The following is a 21,644-nucleotide window of genomic DNA, read 5'->3' on the forward strand; positions in this document are numbered from 1 at the left end:
GCTGAGGCTTGGGTGATCTCTTGTCCCCCGACTTTGCTAGGGGGCTGTTGTGGAGCCGTACTGGTTTAAGGCACTGGGAATTATGCTGGGACTGGATTATGTTTTGGGTCAGAACTGGGAGGGAGTTATGGAAAAGTGGAAGTTAGATTTTCTAGACTTTCCCCCAATAGATTATAACAATTTTAAATTAGGGCAAATATAGAACCTAAACAAGCCGAAAGTATGTATGTCTTTAAGGGTGGTATGCAAACCACTAAAAGCTAGGAGAGGTTGAGACAGCATCCTTAACTCATAGCTTTTATTCTTTGGGTTTGCAGTACATACAACAAGTAAGATTACTTAGTGCTCATAAACTCGCTAAAAGAGGACACATACTACAGTTAACTGTGAACAGTGAGGTCATGCATGAGCTAAAAAACATTTACTTCGCAAATTATTGTATTAGATGGTAAAGAAAACTAGTTAGCAGTACAGAAAAAAATGGGTTTTATGTGTGCTGTGTTTTTTAAAAAATATGCTGAATAAATGAGTTAATTTATACATTTGGAGCATAGAGAAATGGAATAAGGTCTAGTTTTACCTATGGTTGCTTGGAATGTCATATAGACTTTTGGACAACGTTGCATTATTGTTACACAGTACAATGTATTCACTACGGTGTGTCAGTGTGCTTGTGCAGTAGTGACATTTTCATGATGCATTGCCGTGTAGGATCTGCAGCTCCTTCAGGGCCTTCTATACAAAAACTATGAAATGTCAGCAGATTGTTTTGCAGCCACCATTTTTTATTTATTCCTTTTGAAGATCTAAGTCCCAGTGGCTGCTTTAAAAGCTCTATTTGGGATTTAAAAAACAATTTCAAACATAGAAATGTTTTCAATTGCTTGGTTTTAAAACAAATTTTTAAATAACATTTTTAAACTATTCTACCCTAAAAGGTGAATATTTATTTTTAGTAGTGCCCTATAATTATTGTGTCTTGCTAATTTCATATCAAGATTGTTCCATTTAGAAATAAAAATATGGATTTTTTTTAACTGCTAGATGCAAATTCTCCTTGGGTTCTGAGAGCCAGTCTTGCTTCTTTTCTTCTCATGCATCTTAATAAATATATTTCAGTGCTAATTATGCCCTCAGTTACACCTGTGCAACTCTGGCTGAAGGCTTATGAGACTGCACAAGTGTAATTGATAGCATCATTTGAAGATAATGGGATGCTTAGATGTAACTGAGTGCATAATTTGTGCTGCAACATTATCATCACTGGTGGCGAAGTGGGAAAAGGAAGGAACCTGGCTTGACTCAGGCTGACTTAGCAGCTGGCATTTGGAAAAGGATCATTTTATTTTTAATTTCCAAACTTTTAGCAAGATGTCTGTGAAAATAAGTGAGACACAATAAACATGGAGTTCTGCAATGCCATTTTTACAATGTAACTACTCAAAGTAGAACCACAGTTGTAAATTGTGACACTGTGCTGGGGTTCTTGGAACCATGAGCCACTGTGTTACTCCTCTCAGCCTCAGCAAGTGAGAGCTTTGCTGCTGCTAAGCTATGTGTTAGCTCCCTGACACACCAGCTTGTCTGCAGTGCCAGCAAACTCTCTTCAGGACTTTGCCAATCCAAATCTTGCTTAGCAGTTTAGAATCAGTGAACTCTAGTTCCTGAGTTCCCAGAGACATCTTTTTCTCCAGTGCACAGCCCCACTGTCTGTAGGACCTACAAAATCTTACGTTCGCTGCCCCCTTTAAAGACACAGAACACAGCATCTTATTAACTTGACTAGGGGGTTAACAGACCCTTCCCTTCCATCAAAGCACTGAGTTGGTTTATGGTAAAAGTAAAACCAGTTTATTAACAAAAGGACCTATGTTTAAGTGATACCATGTATAAGGAATAAGGATAGAAATGGTTACAAACAAAAGTAAAAAGATGCTTCTAAGACTAAAACTCAGCTTCAAACTAGTCTTTTGTTCAAAGAAGTTTTTCTCACCACAGTCATTCTTCCAGCATGGCAAACCCATTCTTTAGCCACAGCTCAAAGCACTTGATTTCCTTCGCTTTCAGGTGAAGGATGATTTAGGGGTTCACTCCCCCCCCCACAGTCCAATCAACCTTTGAAATGCTGAAGAGTGTCCCCAATAAAGTTCCTTTCTCCTACTGGATGTAAAAGTCACACTGTCTGGTGTAGATGCTATGCTGGCTTCTTCCTCATTTATGATTTTTTTTACAATGCAAATGATCTTCCTGCAATCTCCAATACCCATTGTCTTTTGGCCTTACCTGGCTTGAATAACATGGGATACACACTCAAGCAGGCAGACCCACATTCCTTTGGCTAGAAAAAAATCTTTTACCTGCATGATTGGTTTACAGACTGCAAAACATAATATAAGAGAGTATGTGTAATTTTATATATAGTGGTAATGTGTACATTTCACAATGATATTAATCACCAGGGTGTCAGCTGTTCGCATCCGATACCTTACATGACACCTTTTAGATACAGATTATGACAGCAGTGAGTTGGGGTACTGGACTGGTCAAGCCAGCTGAAACTCAGTGCTAGATACCAGGGAGTCCCTTGCCTTCTGGGTTTGGGACACCTTTAGGATCACATAAATGCAGCTGTAGGATCTGTCTTCTCTGAGAACCAAATTCAATACAGTGTTCAAAACTTCATCATTTACTTGGAACCCTGCTCTTTCCGTCATGGGGCAGTAACAGTTTTAAAAACAAACTCTTTAAACTGGAGTCAGAGGTCTGTATTCCAAAAATGTGCGCACACGTGTATTTCTTTGCCTGTACATAATGAGTAATTCCTTGTGGAAGAATAGTGCCATGCCATTATCAAATTTTAGTGTGTGTATGCATTTATTCCATGCAAATCTGAACCTCAATTTTATGAAAATGTATTTCTTGAATTCTGACACTGTATTTGGTAATACATGTTGAGTATATGATAGTGCAATTTAAAATGTGGCCCATACCTATACATATCCATTCTACCTTGCAGCGTGAAAACCTCACTTGATCATTACCATTTGAATCAATGTAATGACTACTTTAAACTTTTTACAGCTGATTGGCCGGGGGCGATATGGAGCAGTGTATAAAGGTTCCCTAGATGAGCGTCCAGTGGCTGTAAAAGTATTTTCCTTTGCTAACCGCCAGAACTTTATCAACGAGAGGAACATTTACAGAGTCCCACTGATGGAGCATGACAATATTGCCCGCTTCATTGTGGGAGATGAGCGATTCACTGCAGATGGACGTATGGAATATTTGTTGGTGATGGAATATTATCCCAATGTAAGTGCTTCATAGAAAATAAATTGGTTTGTTTTGTATACCTAAGAATAGCAAAATAGAGAGGATGCAGTACTGTCCACACTGGCGCTTAGGCCGGTATAACTTATGTTGCTCAGGAGGGGTCTTATTCACACCCTAGAGCAATGTAAGTTATACTGAAATAAGTGGTAGTGTAGACCTGGCCTAAGGGATTAAGGGGTGAGTAGCTACCCCCTCAGCTGTGGCTAATTGGTTGATCAGCAACAGTTGAGATAAGAAACTGCAGCCCAGGCAGAAGGGGGTTGCTGTCAGAGAGGCTGAGAACCACTTTGTACCAGTAGTAGACTGGCAAACAGCTATTCAAGGAACAGGATTAGAAGCCCCTGAGGACTGATATGAGACTGCTGGGGAGGGCACAGAGTCCCTAAGCAAGTATCACTTCTGCTATATTCTCTGAGTTAGAGGAGATAGGAATATGACATAAGGATTTGAGAATAGTTGGAGTTGAACTAGAAGAGCAAAGACATAAAGGACCAGTGTACTTCAAAGGGGCCTGAGGCCAGGCAAGAAAGACTGGATCACCTCACCTTAATTCTCCCATGGCAAATAAATTGAGTTATATGCCATTTATGGTGTGCGTGTTATGGGGGTGGGAGGTGGAGAGTAATCTTTCACGTGAGATCTTAAAAACTAAGGATGAGTCTGGTTGCTCCATGTGGACGTTAAAGACCTCATGGTATATTTGTTTAAAAAAGATAGGCAGGAAGTGAGACTGATGGGAACAATTTCCTCCATACCCTTTGCCAAAATGTTGTGTAGTATGCTTTGTTCTGGTTGATTTGCAGACCTCATACCAGAAGTGGGTGAATTTAATCATTGGGGGGGGGGGTATATACATTATAACTAAGATTATATACATTAATAATGATGAAATTATTACAATAAAATCATTGCAGTGTATGTGAAATATATATAACAAACACAAGCTTTAATTTTATTTCAGAATTATTTATTTGATTCTTGTTGGTTTTCATATATAAAATAGTTAATAGATTCAGGCAGTGGGATAACTTTTAAACGTGAGACTTGTCCTTGTGTGGCTGAGCTACTAATACCATACTCACTACTGCCCAGAAGGGTGAGGGCCGTGGGATGAGTCTTCGGGGAGAAAATGGGTGGGGAGCGTCAGTGTTCAAACAGGAATGGACTATCCAAGTGCAATGATTTTAATCAATAGTAATAATTATTTCTTTATATTTAAATGCTTCCCATCCAAGATATTTTAAGCTTTTATATATATATATATATATATATATATATATATATATATATATATATATAAATTTATTTTTAAAAGCCAAATGATGTGGCATAACTTATAAAGGAGACAGTGTCCTAGGCGCCAATGATTACAATTGAATGCTATGAAGGATGTCTTAGGTGACAGTGATTAAAATAGAAAATGTCTCTGAAAAAGCATAGCAGTGATAGATGGATGTGTAAGCAGAAAGACCTCTACAAACCAAGAACTCCCACAGGAAAAGCTCAGTCTCATGCACACCTCAGGTGCAGTGGTTTACATAAGCAAAAAATGTGCTCTGATTATATATCAGAGATATTCTGAGATGTGTGATGTAAAAGGTTAGAGTATTGTCAGGCAGTGAGGTATTAACCTTTTTGTTATAAATCACTTTCCCAAACTTAAGTGATCACTCTCTTGATGTGTACATGATCCATTTCCATTTGTTCATGTTCTGTGTGTATATAAATCTCCTCACTGTTTTTTCCACAGTATGCATCCGATGAAGTGAGCTGTAGCTCACGAAAGTTTATGCTCAAATAAATTGGTTAGTCTCTAAGGTGCCACAAGTCCTCCTTTTCTTTTTGCGAATACAGACTAACACGGCCGCTACTCTGAAACCTTTCCCAAACTTAATTTTCTGGTTGAAATTTTCCACATTTGGTCTTAATCTGAGAGAGAGAGAAAATTGTTCTTGAAAGATCAAGTAAAACTAGTTCAGCTAATTTTCAAATTTGAGGACAGTGGAAAAAATATGCTTTTGCCATTGTGCTGTTTATATACCTGAGTATGAAATGAGGCTGGCCTTATAGGCAAACATAGTATGCAATCATGTAAATAAGCACTGTATTGTAATGCATATACTACCCTGGGGGAATTCTGCACCACTGTGCAATGCAGAATTTGTGCAGAATTAATGTTCTGCACAGAATTTCCTTTCCCCCCCAAGAACTGGGGACATTAGACCCACAGAGACCAGCTCCCTAGCTTGCAAATATAAGACACTGCTGGGAGGAGGGGGAGCTGGAGGGTTCCCGGCAGCTGCATTTCCCAGCATGTCCTGAAGGAAGGTGGCAGTGTACAAGAAATTCCGTACGAGCCCAGGACTCAGCATCAGGCTGTTTCTCCCTCTGGAACACTGGGCTGTAAGAGGAGGGGCTGCGAGTGTCTGGACTTGGGGGCACCCCACAGCTGAGCTCTGGGGACTGGGGATGTGGCTGTCTGTTCTGAAACATGCCCCACATTTGGGCTCTGGGGATAGGAGATGTGGGTGTCTGGCCTGAGGGGGGGTGCCCAGTGGCTGGTCTCTGGGGGATGGGGGTGCGGGTGTCTGGTCTGGGGGAGCACCCCAGGGCTGGGCTCAGGGAGGGGTCAGAGGATGGGCGTGTCTGGGCTGGAGAGTGCCCTATGGCTGGGCTCTGGGAGGTGGGGAGGTTTAATGGACTGTAATGTCAATAAGACTACTTGCATAAAGGAGTGCTTGTGGGAGTAAAGATTGGCAGGATCTGGCCCTTATTTTACTGGAAATCTTGCATCTTCCAGATAGAAGAGACTGGAGTTTTTCCTCTGGACACTCTTTGAAATTAAGAGCTATCTAGAATCTTTTCAGTTCCCAAAATGAGAGCATTCAGTTTCTCTTTCAGATGTGTTCCTCCACAGCTTTGTTAGGAGCTCTATTTTCTTAACTTCTCTCAGTGGGAAAGAGGATCATGATGTTCCTGTTTCTATCCCCGCAATGTTTGTTGACTGACTGAGGGCTTGTCTACACTTATAGCGCTTAGTGAAGACGCTGTCTATGTCGACATATATAGTCCACCTCCCAAGTAACTATGTCAACGGGACAAGCCCTCCTGGCTACGTAGTGCTGTCTACACTGCAAGTTTGGTTGGTATGAATGTGTTGCTCAGGGGTGTGGATTTTGCACCATACTAACATAAATTGGTAGTGTAGACCAAGCCTAAATCTGCTGGAACTGGGAAAATACCATAAACCTCTTATTATGGCTAAAATCTTGATATTGTTCAAAGTCCACCATTTTGTACTCAACATAATAGTTTCTTCAATTACCTTTGTTCAGGCACTGTTCATCAGGAATTTCAGAATATTATAACAGCTGCAAAAAATAAATGAGTCTCTTGGTTTATCTACTTTCATTGTCTGACTAAATCAAAAAAACAATAGCAGCAGCAAACATTGATAAAAGTAAAGTTGGGCCCTGATCCAGCAACTGATAGCATGCAGGTAGACTGATGAGCAATTTCAGAATCAAAGTCTTAGGGAGCACTGCATGTGATGTGGACCCTTGAAAAGGTTTTGATTTGGTTATTTAACGTGATAAAATTTCAGTGCACTGTTTTTACTCTTTCTCTAGGGTTCTTTGTGCAAGTATTTGAGTCTTCACACCAGTGACTGGGTGAGCTCCTGTCGTTTGGCACATTCGGTAACCAGGGGTCTGGCATACCTTCACACAGAGTTACCTCGAGGAGGTATGGTCAGGAAGGGAAATGTTTATACCACAAAAACTGGGATGGTACCAGACAGTAGTTGGGGGCGGGGGGTTGTTGTTTTGTTTTTAATGTTAGTAGCGAAGAGAAAATGTATGGTTTGAGACGTTAATTAATGTGAGCAAATGATGACTCAAAATACAGACTACACAGAGCTTCCTGTAGTACATTCTGATCTCCTGAGTATTCCAGGACCGTGATGTAGATCTGTAGACACTTTTATGAAAATGTGGAATGAGAGACAACAGAATCCTATAAACAGGCAAGCAAGAAGCAGAGTTGCACAATGATGCTGTATCATAGCAACAGATTACTAAAGACCTATGGATTTAACGTACAGTATCTCAATGAAAGAAAATGGATGAAGTGTTCTGATGTGTTGTGCAGTTCAGTTATAGGTCACTGAACTAGTGTATGTGGTTTAAAAAAGAGTGGGTATGATGTATATGGAAGGAAAACACTTAAATCTTCTGATTTATTGTAGTTTTATTTTTCATACTATATCATTTTTTATTTTAGGACAAAAAGAAAAGGAGTACTTGTGGCACCTTAGAGACTAACCAATTTATTTGAGCATGAGCTTTCGTGAGCTACAGCTCACTTCATCGGATGCATACCGTGGAAATTGCAGCAGACTTTATATACACACAGAGAATATGAAACAATACCTCCTCCCACCCCACTGTCCTGCTGGTAATGGCTTATCTAAAGTGATCATCAAGTTGGGCCATTTCCAGCACAAATCCAGGTTTTCTCACCCTCCACCCCCACACACACAAATTCACTCTCCTGCTGGTAATAGCCCATCCAAAGTGACAACTCTCTACATAATGTGCATGATAATCAAGTTGGGCCATTTCCTGCACAAATCCAGGTTCTCTCACCCCCTCACCCCCCTCCAAAAAACACACACAAACTCACTCTCCTGCTGGTAAAAGCTCATCCAAAGTGACCACTCTCCCTACAATAAGAAAAGGAGTACTTGTGGCACCTTAGAGACTAACCAATTTATTTGAGCATGAGCTTTCGTGAGCTACAGCTCACTTCACCGATGAAGTGAGCTGTAGCTCACGAAAGCTCATGCTCAGATAAATTGGTTAGTCTCTAAGGTGCCACAAGTACTCCTTTTCTTTTTGCGAATACAGACCAACACGGCTGTTAATCTGAAATCTCCCTACAATGTGGGCCATGTCCAGCACAAATCCAGGCTTTCTCACCCCCCCCCTTTTTTTTTCCAGGGGGACACACACACACACACACACACACACACACACACACACACACACACAAACTCACTCTCCTGCTGGCAATAGCTCATCCAAACTGACCACTCTCCAAGTTTTAATCCAAGTTAAATCAGAACGTCGGGGGGGGAGGGAGGGAGGAAAAAACAAGGGGAAATAGGCTACCTTGCATAATGACTTAGCCACTCCCAGTCTCTATTTAAACCTAAATTAATAGTATCCAATTTGCAAATGAATTCCAATTCAGCAGTTTCTCGCTGGAGTCTGGTTTTGAAGTTTTTTTGTTTTAAGATAGCGACCTTCATGTCTGTGATTGCGTGACCAGAAAGATTGAAGTGTTCTCCAACTGGTTTATGAATGTTATAATTCTTGACATCTGATTTGTGTCCATTTATTCTTTTACATAGAGACTGTCCAGTTTGACCAATGTAAATGGAAGAGGGGCATTGCTGGCACATGATGGCATATATCACATTGGTGGATGTGCAGGTGAATGAGCCTCTGATAGTGTGGCTGATGTTATTAGGCCCTGTGATGGTGTCCCCTGAAGAGATATGTGGGCACAGTTGGCAACGGGCTTTGCTGCAAGGATATCACCAATGTGATATATGCCATCATGTGCCAGCAATGCCCCTCTGCCATGTACATTGGTCAAACTGGACAGTCTCTACGTAAAAGAATAAATGGACACAAATCAGATGTCAAGAATTATAATATTCATAAACCAGTCGGAGAACACTTCAAACTCTCTGGTCACGCAATCACAGACATGAAGATCGCTATCTTAAAACAAAAAAACTTCAAATCCAGACTCCAGCGAGAAACTGCTGAATTGGAATTCATTTGCAAATTGGATACTATTAATTTAGGCTTAAATAGAGACTGGGAGTGGCTAAGTCATTATGCAAGGTAGCCTATTTCCCCTTGTTTTTTCCTACCCCCCCCCCCCCAGACATTCTGATTTAACTTGGATTTAAACTTGGAGAGTGGTCAGTTTGGATGAGCTATTGCCAGCAGGAGAGTGAGTTTGTGTGTGTGTGTGTCCCTGGAAAAAAAAAAAAAGGGGGGGGGTGAGAGAGCCTGGATTTGTGCTGGACATGGCCCACCTTGATTACCATGCACATTGTAGGGAGAGTGGTCACTTTGGATGAGCTATTACCAGCAGGAGAGTGAGTTTGTGTGTGTTTTTTGGAGGGGGGTGAGGGGGTGAGAGAACCTGGATTTGTGCTGGACATGGCCCACCTCGATTACCATGCACATTGTGTAGAGAGTTGTCACTTTGGATGGGCTATCACCAGCAGGAGAGTGAATTTGTGTGTGGGGGGGTGGAGGGTGAGAAAACCTGGATTTGTGCTGGAAATGGCCCAACTTGATGATCACTTTAGATAAGCTATTACCAGCAGGACAGTGGGGTGGGAGGAGGTATTGTTTCATATTCTCTGTGTGTATATAAAGTCTGCTGCAATTTCCACGGTATGCATCCGATGAAGTGAGCTGTAGCTCACGAAAGCTCATGCTCAAATAAATTGGTTAGTCTCTAAGGTGCCACAAGTACTCCTTTTCTTTTTGCGAATTCAGACTAACACGTCTGTTACTCTGAAACCTGTCATTATTTCAGGACAAAGACCATATCTTTTTGATGTATAAATGACATCACCTACGTACTTTAATGCTTTATTACAGCACTAGATGGGGCAACATACTGATATAAGCCTTTTTCTTCTGTGCTTGCAAGCTTCATTTAATATTTTGGGAGCTAAAGTATCGTGATTATATACCAGACATATTTGGAGATGCGTGATGTAAAAGATTACAGAGTATTGTCAGGCAGTGAGGTATTAGGCTTTTTGTTTCAAATGGAAAAGATAAAAAACTGTGGAAAGGTTAGTTCACCAGTAACTAGTAGAATTTGAGAGGGTGCTGAATTTTAGATTAAAAGCAACGTTACATAAAAATAAGTATTGATATTTGCTAAAGACAGTGAAAAATAAAGAAAAATAGCTATATAAATACCAGGCTGGTGTTACCATACTTGGTATTCATGTATGCAACCACCACCTTAATTTAATCATTTTGAAATGTACATCCAGGTCTCTCCATAAGCAGCTATAATTGTGTAAGCCTTCCACCACCATAGAGACAGAGTAATAGACTGATTTGTAAAAGCCAGCAAGGAGCTCACAAAGTTTAAGAAACTCCTATGGTTCTATGAACATCAGATCATAACAAAACCACCTCTATAGTCTTGGCTGTTGTAGTAAACAAGTCTCGATTCAAATAATGGATATAAACTGTTCCACTGTCTAGCAGTAGTAACTTGAGAATTCATGATAAGAGCATTGCCAAGCCTCTGTAATAAACCTTTCCAGAAAGCCATATTATACAATTTATAGTGAAAGCCACAAAAATTTGCTAAAAACATCAAGACTGCAATTAAAAACCCCTGGCTGGCCCATGCCAGCTGACTTGGGCTCATGGGCCTAGGGCTAAGGGGCTGTTTAATTGCTAGGTAGATGTTCAGGCTTTGGCTGGAGCCCAAGCTCTAGAACCCTGCAAGGTGGGAGGGTCCGAGAGCTTGGGCTGCAGCCTGAGCTGAAAACGCTACACTGCAATTAAATAGCTCCTTAGCTCAAGACCCACGAGTCCAAGTCTGATGGCCCAGGCCAACCATGGGTGTCTAATTGCAGTGTAGACTTACCCAATGTGTGTTCAGTTGTCCAACTGGAGTAATAAATTGAAGAGGAATCTGAGGTTCTCCTGTGGGGCAACTGAGATCCATTGCAGGATTAGTGTGTTCAATCACTGGAATAAGTGTGAGACATATACTGATATAAGTGCCCCCATCTGTCCAATTTCTGCACAGACACTGAGATAATTATAGTGAATTGCTGGTGCTTTCTTTTAAATGAGGACTCTATGAATATGGTGATCTCATTTGGACTGGCCATTAGATCAGCGACAGTGGATCCATGCTTAAATACGCTATAGCTGCACTGCCCAAAAATGTTGATCTACTGGAATCAAAAGAAGCTTGTTGACTATTAGATCTATGTATCGCAGTTATATAATAATGCATAGCATATAAATAGCAAAATATCATGAACACCTGTCAGTGTTTCAGTAGGTAATAGAGGATGTTGCAGTGGACACTGTAAGCAGGGAAAATTGTTAGCAGCCTTAAAGAAAAAAGTTCAATAAAAAACGAGAAAACACAATTTGGTTCCTCTTTTGCCAAGCAGTAGAGCTACTCAAGTAATAATGAACACTTCCATCTATCCAAATAGACCATTATAAACCTGCAATTTCCCATCGCGACTTGAACAGCCGTAATGTATTGGTGAAGAATGATGGAACATGTGTAATTAGTGATTTTGGATTATCCATGAGATTAACTGGAAATCGACTGGTACGTCCGGGCGAGGAGGACAATGCAGCCATTAGTGAGGTGAGCATGAATTAAGAAAAAACAATGATGGGCATCTGTAAATGGTATCTAGCAAGAGAAAAATGAATTTAGAAGCAATATTGAGATACTTGCTCCTCAAGTCATAGGGTAAATCCAGTGGCTGCACAATTTCTATGAAGGGGAGATATTGAAAAGAGTGGGTTATAAAATTGGGGTGATGAGATTCTTTGGCCGTTTTAATAAAATATTTTAAAACAAATGTGGTGTTTTTGAAAGAGGACATATGGACAGCCATGGAGTTGGAAGTCCTCTTTCAATAGAATAGGTCTGACAGGTCAGTGGCAGTGCACATTTTCCCACAAAAGCCCCTTGGTCCAAACTTGGGGAGACCACTGCTAGGTCCCAGAGAGTAATTGACTCTCCATAGCAATTCAATCCTTTGTCTCTCTGTTGAGATCTGTAAACATAGGTGCAATTGCAATGATTTGTTGTGGTGTGGATACACAGTCTTTAGGTCTTGTACTGAGATTGCTAGTTCATTTCCTATAGGCCCCAAACACCCTTCAGATGGTAATGAACCCTCAACTGGATTTGAAGCAGTAGCATAGAAGTAAAGTCTCCATGTCCCACTTCCAGCTTTCTACAAGCCATTTAGACCCTTCCATCATCCCCTGAACATCATTATATGGTCTGGTTGTGGAGAGTGGGGGGTGATGGCCCATGCAAGGATGCTTAAGAATCTGCTTTCTGTAACTTGTAGAAGCATGAATACAGTGAAATCTGAATATAGGAAACTCAATTATAGTGAAGCACTGCTTTAAGTGAAGAAGAGTGCTTCAGTCCATTTCAGTGGACTTTGAATTCCCTTACAGTGAAGTCTCACTTCTCAATGTGTGTTCAACTGTGTTAATCTAATTCCCTTGGAATTCAGCTATAATAATCATAATAATAGTAATATACTATAAATAAATAATGCGTATTGCTTAGATGTTAATTTTCTAGAAATACAGAACTCAATGCCTAACTGAAGAAAGAAGCAGAGAGAGAATAAGTTACCACTTTTTAAAGGGCAAGCATAAGGAACAGTCCCTGGCACCTAACCCTATCCAATGGGTAACGAAGAAGGGCTGGTCTGACTGTGCTATCTATTCCCCAGTGAGAGTAAATATGTGTGGAGATAGACATGCGAGTAGGCATACAGTTGTCAACGTTCCCTGAACCTGCAGGAAATAAGGGGAGGCCCTGCCAACGTTCCTAGGTGAAGAAGATGAATTATTTTCCCTGCAGATAATAGGTTATCTCCTGTTACCGTAAAATACTCTGCTATAAAGTGAAGTTACTTGTGAAATTATCATTCCTCTATCAAAGGCTTTCCACTGTGTCCTGCTGAATATGAGGACACAATTTATTAGATCTATGTATCGCAGTTATATAATAATGCATAGCATATAAATAGCAAAATATCATGAACACCTGTCAGTGTTTCAGTAGGTAATAGAGGATGTTGCAGTGGACACTGTAAGCAGGGAAAATTGTTAGCGGCCTTAAAGAAAAAAGTTCAATAAAAAGGGACATAATCATTTATTTTGCATGTATTTGATAAGTACAACAGAAGCAACATAGTGCAGGAAAAGTTTTATTGTGACTAGGCTGGTGATAAGAGGCTAGAGTCCAAGGATATACATAATGGAAGTAACTGCTTTTTCTTCTAAATGATAGAAAACACAAGGTAGGGTAAGAATAATAAATAAGATCTGTAATAAACTGAGTCAAATGTAGGCTTTACCTTGTGAGTTAAGAGTGCAACCGTTTGTTCCTACAGGTTGGTACAATCCGCTATATGGCTCCTGAAGTGCTAGAAGGAGCAGTGAACTTGAGGGACTGTGAATCTGCTCTGAAACAAGTAGATATGTATGCACTAGGCCTTATCTACTGGGAGATCTTCATGAGATGCACAGACCTCTTCCCAGGTAACTGAAGGATTGATTGAAATAATGAAGTTAATAAAAAACATGGATCAGAAACCAAATTTGTGTTCTCACATTTTAAAAATACAATCCATTACACTTGTGTCACAGAATAGATTTTTCTTAACTGTCTATCACCATTATCTCAGTGCCATCTAGTGTTAAGGATTTCATTGAAATTAGTACAGTGTACTCAGTTGTAATACAGTGGCCATGGATGAAACACATGTCCTTGTATAGTTCATTTGCCCTGTTAACCATCAGTATGTGCAGCCCATTGAATTGATGTAGCATCCCAGGTTTTTCTCAAACAGCCCTTTTGAGTGTTCATGGAAAGTTGCGATGATTCAATGGGGATCTTCACAGCTACTCCTTTAGCTGAACTTTATGCTAAACTTTTTTGATACCAGTGTCCCCTGAAAACTCACTCAGTGCCTGTAATATGGTAGAAGGGGAAATGGGCAGGTCAAGTGGAACCCATGGGAATGCAGCCCAGAGCCACTCTTGTATTTATTTCTGAGGTGTAGCTTGTGGATTTAACCGGTGCTGGCATGTAGTATTCCATCTATAGCCGAACAGCTGTACGTTGCATGCAGGGACCTATAGTCTTATTGTGCCTCCTTCCAATATTAAATACAATCTGTTTTGTTTCATACAAATTAGATTGTGTCCCACAGATTCCTGGCCAGTTGCCAATGCACCCATCAATTGGGCAAAGTTCTGAGTGCCTCCCAGGGTAGTTCTAAACAATGACTTGTTCTTATTTAACTAACTCAACTACATGTTGTTAATTTAAAAATTCTGTTTTAAGGGAAAGGGGAAAAAACATCATTGGGAGCAACCTCCATGCCACCTCCTCCCCTGTAAAAGTTCTTGATTCACTGTTCTTTTTCTTATAGCTGTGATTTCATTATGGGGTTTTTGTTTGTTTGTTTTTCTTTCCCAACAGGGGAGTCGGTGCCAGAGTACCAGATGGCATTCCAGACAGAAGTTGGAAACCATCCCACTTTTGAAGATATGCAAGTACTGGTATCTAGGGAAAAGCAACGACCCAAATTCCCAGAAGCTTGGAAAGAGAACAGCCTGGTGAGATAGAAAGTTAAAAAGAAGCATTTGCTTGAGCCAGCTAAGTCATGCTCTCACTTTTCAAAGCCAGATGTTGAATACATTTTTCTTCTACTTGACATTTAATATTTAAAGTTCTAGAGCTGCTCCAGGCTGGACTTTTAAAAATACTGAATTCAGTTTAAAAGAATTCATTGTTATAAAACACTTCAGTTTAAAACTAGGGGTTTTAAAAGAGAAATATCGTAATTACCACTGGATTTTTAGGTATTATAGGTGCAAAAGCACATTATATTTGTATATGCCAAGTGCCCAAATTTCAACATAAACAAGACAGAAATATCAAGACATTTCATATCTGGAAATTTTATAAACTAAGAATGCCCCAAAATTTTAGCTAGTAAAAATTACATAGTATTTGCTATTGAAGCTAAGCAACATAAGAATTGTAAAGCTGAGTAGTTTCTTAAATTATATCTTCTTTTGCCAAGATGTATATTCTTCAGCATTTGCAGAGCCTACAGCTTTCACTGATCATTTGATAAATATTACCAAATTGAAGATATATCATGCTTCTTATTAATTTGATATTCATGTGAAAATTTTATATTCTCAAAAAATATAAAAAAGGCAGTCTTCTGGTTAGGAGATGAGAAAAATCTCCCAACTTTTGTCTGTTGCACTGAGCCCATACAGCACTGAGAGTCTCTGTTGCACATTACTCCCTACTTAGTAATTGAGTTAAAATAATCTCTATAAATTGTGGGTGATCTTTAGGCTGTTTATTAAAGATAGAAAATGCAAAGTATGATGATTTACATGTTTATTTCACAACAAATATAAAAATAGTCAAAGTGATGAGAGAAATTGTGGGTAAAAAAAAATAAATGGGCTAAATATTTGGCTTTTAATAAAAGTGATTTTTTAGTTGTATTATTTCAATGGCTGAAATTGTCTTCTTGAACCATCAGACACTTTGGTAGTCAACATGTAATGACCTGCACTCTGCAGGTGATATGACCTAAGGCCATATCTGCTCTCGCATGTGTCAGCATGTCTTAAACCATTTCAGATATGGGCACAATTTACTGTAGTAATGTTATTGCAAGACATTGTGATGTTTTTGAAAAAGTGAAACTACGTAGAAACTGTTGCACAGTTTCATCCATGTTGTTCAAGAAAACCATGCTGCAACTGTTCTCACTACAGCACTGTTATTACATTGCTGTTAAATACAGCTCTGGAAGAACCAAGTTTGGCACAGTTATAGCTAGTCCAGTTCACAATGTTGATTGGACTCTTTGGGTATGTCTGCACTGCATGAAAATACCTGCATCTGGCCCGTGTCAGCTGACTTAGGCTTGTGGGCCTTGGGCTATGGGGCTATAGAACTACAGTGTAGCTGTTTGGGTCCAGGCTAGAGGCAGGGCTCTGGGATCCCAGGGTGGGGGAGGGTCCCAGAGCCTGGCCTCCAGCCCAAGCCCCAATGTCTGCACTGCAGTTTTATAGCTCCACAGCCTGAGCCCCACAAGCCGAAATCAGGTGACATAGGGCCAGCCAGGGGTGTGTTATTGCAGTGAAGACATACTTATTGATGCTCAGGTTGGGCTGTGTTATTTTACAGATTTGCATTTTAAATGCTAATTATGTTATGTTATGTTTAGGTGACTACCATTTCTCTTGTGTTGTCACCAAGATTTTGGCAACATTCCAAAATAATAACTGAAAATGTACATTCTAATCTAAGGCTGGGCCTATGCTGCTTACAAAATAATCATCAGTAGCAGTACACACACTTCAGTAGGAGCACTAGGATCTGACATCTTGGAGGGGTGGGGGAGAGAGCTAGTCTAGGCTTTTTCTAGTCATTTCCCACACCTCCTCCAGACCCAGGACATGGTCCCACTGGCCCATTTCCCCACTTTAGGGGCACCAGTTGGGAAAAGAGCTCTCCCTACCTCCTGGGAGGAGTGGGAAGAGAGGGCTGGGCTCCTCTTGACCGCACCTTGGACTGCTGGGGACCTATGCGGGGTCCATCTTTATCACCCCACCCCATGGAAATAACTGCCTTGTGTTATGTGCAAAAGTTTCAGGGTTCAAACCCCACCAATGATGCATGATGTGTGACATTTACAGTTGCACATAGTAAATTTGCCCAAAAATGCATTATTTGCAGAATTTTTTTTGCTGAACTTGAATTATGATACAATCTCTAATTACATGATCACATTCTATTTTTTCCATAGGGCCCTGTCTCATTTGGTGCACAGGATGGATGGTGCTCTGGGGAATAATCAGGGTTCTGTAGTGAATGAAACAGTTTGTAGATTCCCTGCTTCATTTGCTCTAGAAGTTGGAAGATGTGTAATGGTTCAGGGAGGGAAATGCAGGAAGAGAGAGGATGGTCTTGTGGTTAAAGCAGGTGATGGTCACAGGAGAGCTCAGGTCTATCTCTGCCACTGTACTTGTGCATGACACTGAACATGAAATTTAGATTAAAATTTTCAAAAACACATAAATCCCATTTTCAAAAGAGGCTCTGAAATATTGAGGTCAGTTTTGAAAATGTTTTGTGTGTCCAGTAAAATAAAGCAGGGACCACCAATTGAATGAGGAGGATAAAAATGATGGTATTCCTGAGTACTATGCATTCTGTACACTGAATGAGGCAGGGCCCCAATTGAAAAAAAAACCTATGTGATCATGTAATTAAAGACTATCATAATGCGTATGCGCCAGAGCCAGAAGGAAGGTTGCACAGGCAACCATAATTCTGGCATTTCTTCACTTTTGAATGCTTGACCATATATAGTTTTTTAATGTAATATATTATAAAGGGTATTAGGATTATAGTATCATGTAAATTCTCACTCTTTTGTGTAAACTAACTTTAAATGAACAGATTTGTTCATTTTTACCTTCATTCTCTCATTAAAATGTACACCAGCTTATGGCTAAAAGTCAGTATTTCACTTTATCTAGATCACTCTAAATCATAAGAAAGTATATTAAAAACACAACATAAAAAGGAGAATAATTTGACAAAAAGTTTCTCTTGCAGGCTGTGAGGTCCCTGAAAGAGACAATCGAAGACTGTTGGGACCAAGATGCTGAAGCTCGACTGACAGCCCAGTGTGCTGAAGAGCGGATGGCTGAACTCATGATGATTTGGGAGAGGAACAAATCAGTCAGCCCAACAGTCAATCCTATGTCTACTGCCATGCAGAATGAGCGGTAAGAAGTGAAGTAGTCTGGTGTTAGTCAGCTGTCCTCAGTACACAGGTCACCCTGGGAGTGAGATTAGAATGTTAATAGTAGCTGGGTATTCTTGGGAACTCACATATTTATATGAACATGTGTGAGCTAGCGTGTATATGGACTTTGCATAGTTTTGTTTAGGTTGTTCACTAACTTACTATATGAATCCACAATTAACTGATTCTTTGTAGCTTTGGGTCCCCAAATTCCCTCAAATTCAATACACCTATGATGTAAACAACTGTATTTTGGAGAGAGAAGATCAGACTTTCTGACGGAGTTATATAGCTACCTGAAAAACAGACTTGTACTTTCACAGTCAAGATAAAGAAGTGATTATGAAGTGTCTTCAAGAACTCTTGCTAAATGATTCATGAAATTTCTGTTTAAAATGTTTCTGCTAAAAGCTTTGTGTGTTCACTGCCAGCTGAGAGACATGAGTTCAGGAAATCATTCAGATTCCCAGTCCTGTATTTTTCAATTAAGGAACCACAAGGTCAGCATTGACTTTATAATTATTCTGACCTGCAGAGAGAGACACTACGTATTTGCCTTTTCTGACTGTAAATGATCCAAAGGGAAGGAGAGTCAGTTGAGTTGATATTAATGCTTTGTGTATGCTAGAGATCCTGTTTGGGGATACTCTTGATACCCAGGGCAGTATGTTTTATCATGTTAAACTTGTGTTTAAAATTATGTATCATGGATTTTTATCATAATTTGCGACTCCATGATTTTTCCTGTGTCATCTCCTCCATCCTCTCTGCAGGGCTCTCTTCGCCTCCCTCACCCCAAGATCTCTTCACTGCACTTAGAGTGGAGCCTCAGCTGTGAAGTGGGCAATCATCAAATGGGATGACAAAATTCCTTACTTTTGGCTTTAAAAACAATTAAGAGGCTTTGTTACATAAATAATATCCATGATAAAACCTGCTGCCCTACTAGTTCAATTTCATGGCAGCCAGAATTTTTCATGGAAGCTATCGTGTGTTATCAGAACTCCTTAAATAGTTGGTCTTTGGATTATACATGAAGGGAAAATTAGAGACCTTCAGTGGTGAAAGGCAGTTTGTTTATATATATACATATATAAATATATATATAAAAATCTTAATGTCAGACTTTTTCTTTTTCTTATTTTTTTTAAGCAACCTGTCACATCACAGGCGTGTGCCAAAAATCAGGCCATATCCAGATTACTCTTCTTCCTCCTATATTGAAGACTCAATCCACCACACTGACAGTATAGTGAAGAACATTTCTTCTGAGCATTCAGTGTCCACTACACCATTGACTTCAGGGGAGAAGAACAGAAACTCCATTAACTATGAACGACAGCAAGCACAGGCTCGCATCCCTAGCCCTGAGACTAGTGTCACCAGTTTGTCCACCAACACAACTACCACCAACACAACTGGCCTTACTCCTAGCACTGGCATGACTACCATATCTGAGATGCCATACTCAGATGAAACAAACCTACATGCTACAAATGTCATGCAGTCTGTTGGACCAACTCCTGTTTGTCTTCAGCTAACAGAGGAGGACTTAGAAACCAACAAGCTGGATCCAAAAGAAGTAGATAAGAACCTAAAGGAGAGCTCTGATGAGAATCTGATGGAGCATTCCCTTAAACAGTTCAGTGGACCAGATCCACTCAGCAGCACCAGCTCCAGCTTGCTTTACCCACTGATCAAACTTGCAGCAGAGGTGACAGGACAGCAGGACTTCACACAAGCTGGGAATGGTCAAGCATGTTTGATTCCAGATGTCCCATCCACTCAGGTCTACCCTCTACCCAAGCAGCAGAACCTTCCGAAGAGGCCAACTAGTCTACCTTTAAACCCCAAAAATTCAACAAAGGAGCCACGACTGAAATTTGGTGGCAAGCACAAATCAAACTTGAAGCAAGTGGAAACTGGAGTTGCCAAGATGAACACTATCAATGCTGCAGAACCTCATGTGGTAACAGTTACCATGAATGGAGTGGCCGGGAGAAGCCAAAGCATAAACTCGCATGGTGTAGCAACCCACTATGCCAATGGTGTAGTGCCATCTGGCCAGACAACCAGTTCAGTGGCACACATGGCCCAGGAAATGCTGCAGAATCAGTTCAGTGGAGAAGACAGTCGGCTGAATATTAACTCAAGCCCCGATGAGCATGAACCCTTACTGAGACGGGAGCAGCAAGTTGGCCAAGATGAAGGTGTTCTGGATCGTCTAGTGGACAGGAGAGAGCGACCGCTAGATAATGGCCGAACAAACACCAATAACAACAACAGTAATCCATGTCCAATGCAAGACATTACTACACTTGGCACCCAGAGAATGACAACATATGCTGGGCAGACCCAGACTAGAAGAGCACAGAGGCCTAATTCACTAGATCTATCGGCCACAAATACTTTGGACAGCAGTAGCTTGCAGTGTAAGTGTTGACAGGACTCGAAAAATTTCCCAAACACTTTCTTACCTGAGAATTAAGCATATCTGCCTGGATGAAAAATACCTGTATTGTCTCACAGCCCAAATAGCCAAACCCCCCCAAATTGCATGTATATTTAATTTCTATTGGTATAATTTCACTCCTCCTATTAAATTAATTTTGTGGCCCCTGGCCTGAAAATATATCAGTTCTTTCTGCCTCCCCCACCTCTGGAATAAATTGGTTCACTTTCTAATCAATTCTGCTTTCACTCTCCAAATCCAATCACTTCTACAGCTCTTCCTCTTTGCAGAGCTTCTCTGCTATTGCTGTCCCTGTTTCTCTCCTGGGCATACTGGAGACCCTAACTAAGCCTCCCATTTTCTCCTCCTGCCCAATGTTTCAGGGTTGTTAAAATAAACGATTTAAAAATAATGGAATATGGAACTAGTTATTGTAATGTCTGGTTGTACTATATTATTATTAGCTTCTCAGAATAAGTACATCTGATTTTATTGTGGTAAGTAACAACAATTACAGTTATATAAGTTACTTTTCTTGAAATATTCCAATCCTGTGAGCTGATGTCTTGATACCCACTATTGGTATGCAGCTCTCACGTATGATTAGCATTAGATACCAGGGCTGAGACCTGGAAGATCAGTATGTCCCATTAGGGGGTTCAGACTAGATAGAAAAACTACAGACTGCTCCAAACTTTTGTCTGAATCCTAGTGTAATAGTAAATATTTCATCTACACTGTGTGTGTGTGTGTGTGTGTGTGTATGAGAAGTTAATTAACAGTAGTATAAAGCAACATATTTTTAGATATAAACACATTTAATAGACTTCAGAATAACTGTAATCACCCTTTGGGCTTCAACAGCAAAAGGACACAAGAAGCCACTATTGACTTTTTGTCTTTTCCCTGCAAGGTAAAAGTAATGAAAGGTTACAGCTAAGCTCTCCATTAGTTATAGCCTCCATTAGTTATTCCCTGTTCTGTTCAGTTTCAAAGGGACTATTGAAAAGGCCTGTTTATCTTTCTTTGGACATTTTTTTTTCCAAAATACCCTGTGTTCTTGGAAGGAGCCAAGGTAACTGTGATTGGAAGCCTTTGAATGTGCTTAGGCAGACAGAGAATATAATATTAGTGAAGTTATTTGGATGGGGGGGCTTTCCC

The 21,644-nt window shown here is 40.2% G+C and overlaps 1 protein-coding gene and 1 long non-coding RNA gene across 5 annotated transcripts in view; one reads left to right on the forward strand and one right to left on the reverse strand.

Annotated features, from left to right (window-relative positions):
- BMPR2 (bone morphogenetic protein receptor type 2) overlaps window positions 1-21,644 on the forward strand; it is a 170,913-nt gene that overhangs the window by 147,567 nt on the left and 1,702 nt on the right. For 2 of the 3 annotated variants that reach the window (XM_073306445.1, XM_073306447.2), the window contains exons 6-12: window positions 3,082-3,312; window positions 6,963-7,077; window positions 11,624-11,784; window positions 13,568-13,715; window positions 14,662-14,798; window positions 17,827-18,011; window positions 19,184-20,463. In XM_073306445.1, the coding sequence (XP_073162546.1) occupies window positions 3,082-3,312; window positions 6,963-7,077; window positions 11,624-11,784; window positions 13,568-13,715; window positions 14,662-14,798; window positions 17,827-18,011; window positions 19,184-20,463 (2,257 nt within the window). The remainder of the gene's footprint in view (window positions 1-3,081; window positions 3,313-6,962; window positions 7,078-11,623; window positions 11,785-13,567; window positions 13,716-14,661; window positions 14,799-17,826; window positions 18,012-19,183; window positions 20,464-21,644) is intronic. The other variant, XM_078848022.1, reaches the window with a different exon arrangement.
- LOC144929133 (uncharacterized) overlaps window positions 1-21,644 on the reverse strand; it is a 69,096-nt gene that overhangs the window by 5,205 nt on the left and 42,247 nt on the right. The window contains exon 7 of one of the 2 annotated variants that reach the window (XR_013634439.1): window positions 17,950-18,065. The exons of the other annotated variant lie outside the window; for it this stretch is intronic. This is a non-coding gene — a long non-coding RNA (uncharacterized LOC144929133). Of the gene's footprint in view, window positions 1-17,949; window positions 18,066-21,644 lie in introns of those variants that run through there. 2 annotated transcript variants of the gene reach the window in all.

Source organism: Lepidochelys kempii, chromosome 11 (genome assembly GCF_965140285.1).
Source record: "Lepidochelys kempii isolate rLepKem1 chromosome 11, rLepKem1.hap1, whole genome shotgun sequence".
NCBI classification, from domain to species: domain Eukaryota; kingdom Metazoa; phylum Chordata; order Testudines; family Cheloniidae; genus Lepidochelys; species Lepidochelys kempii.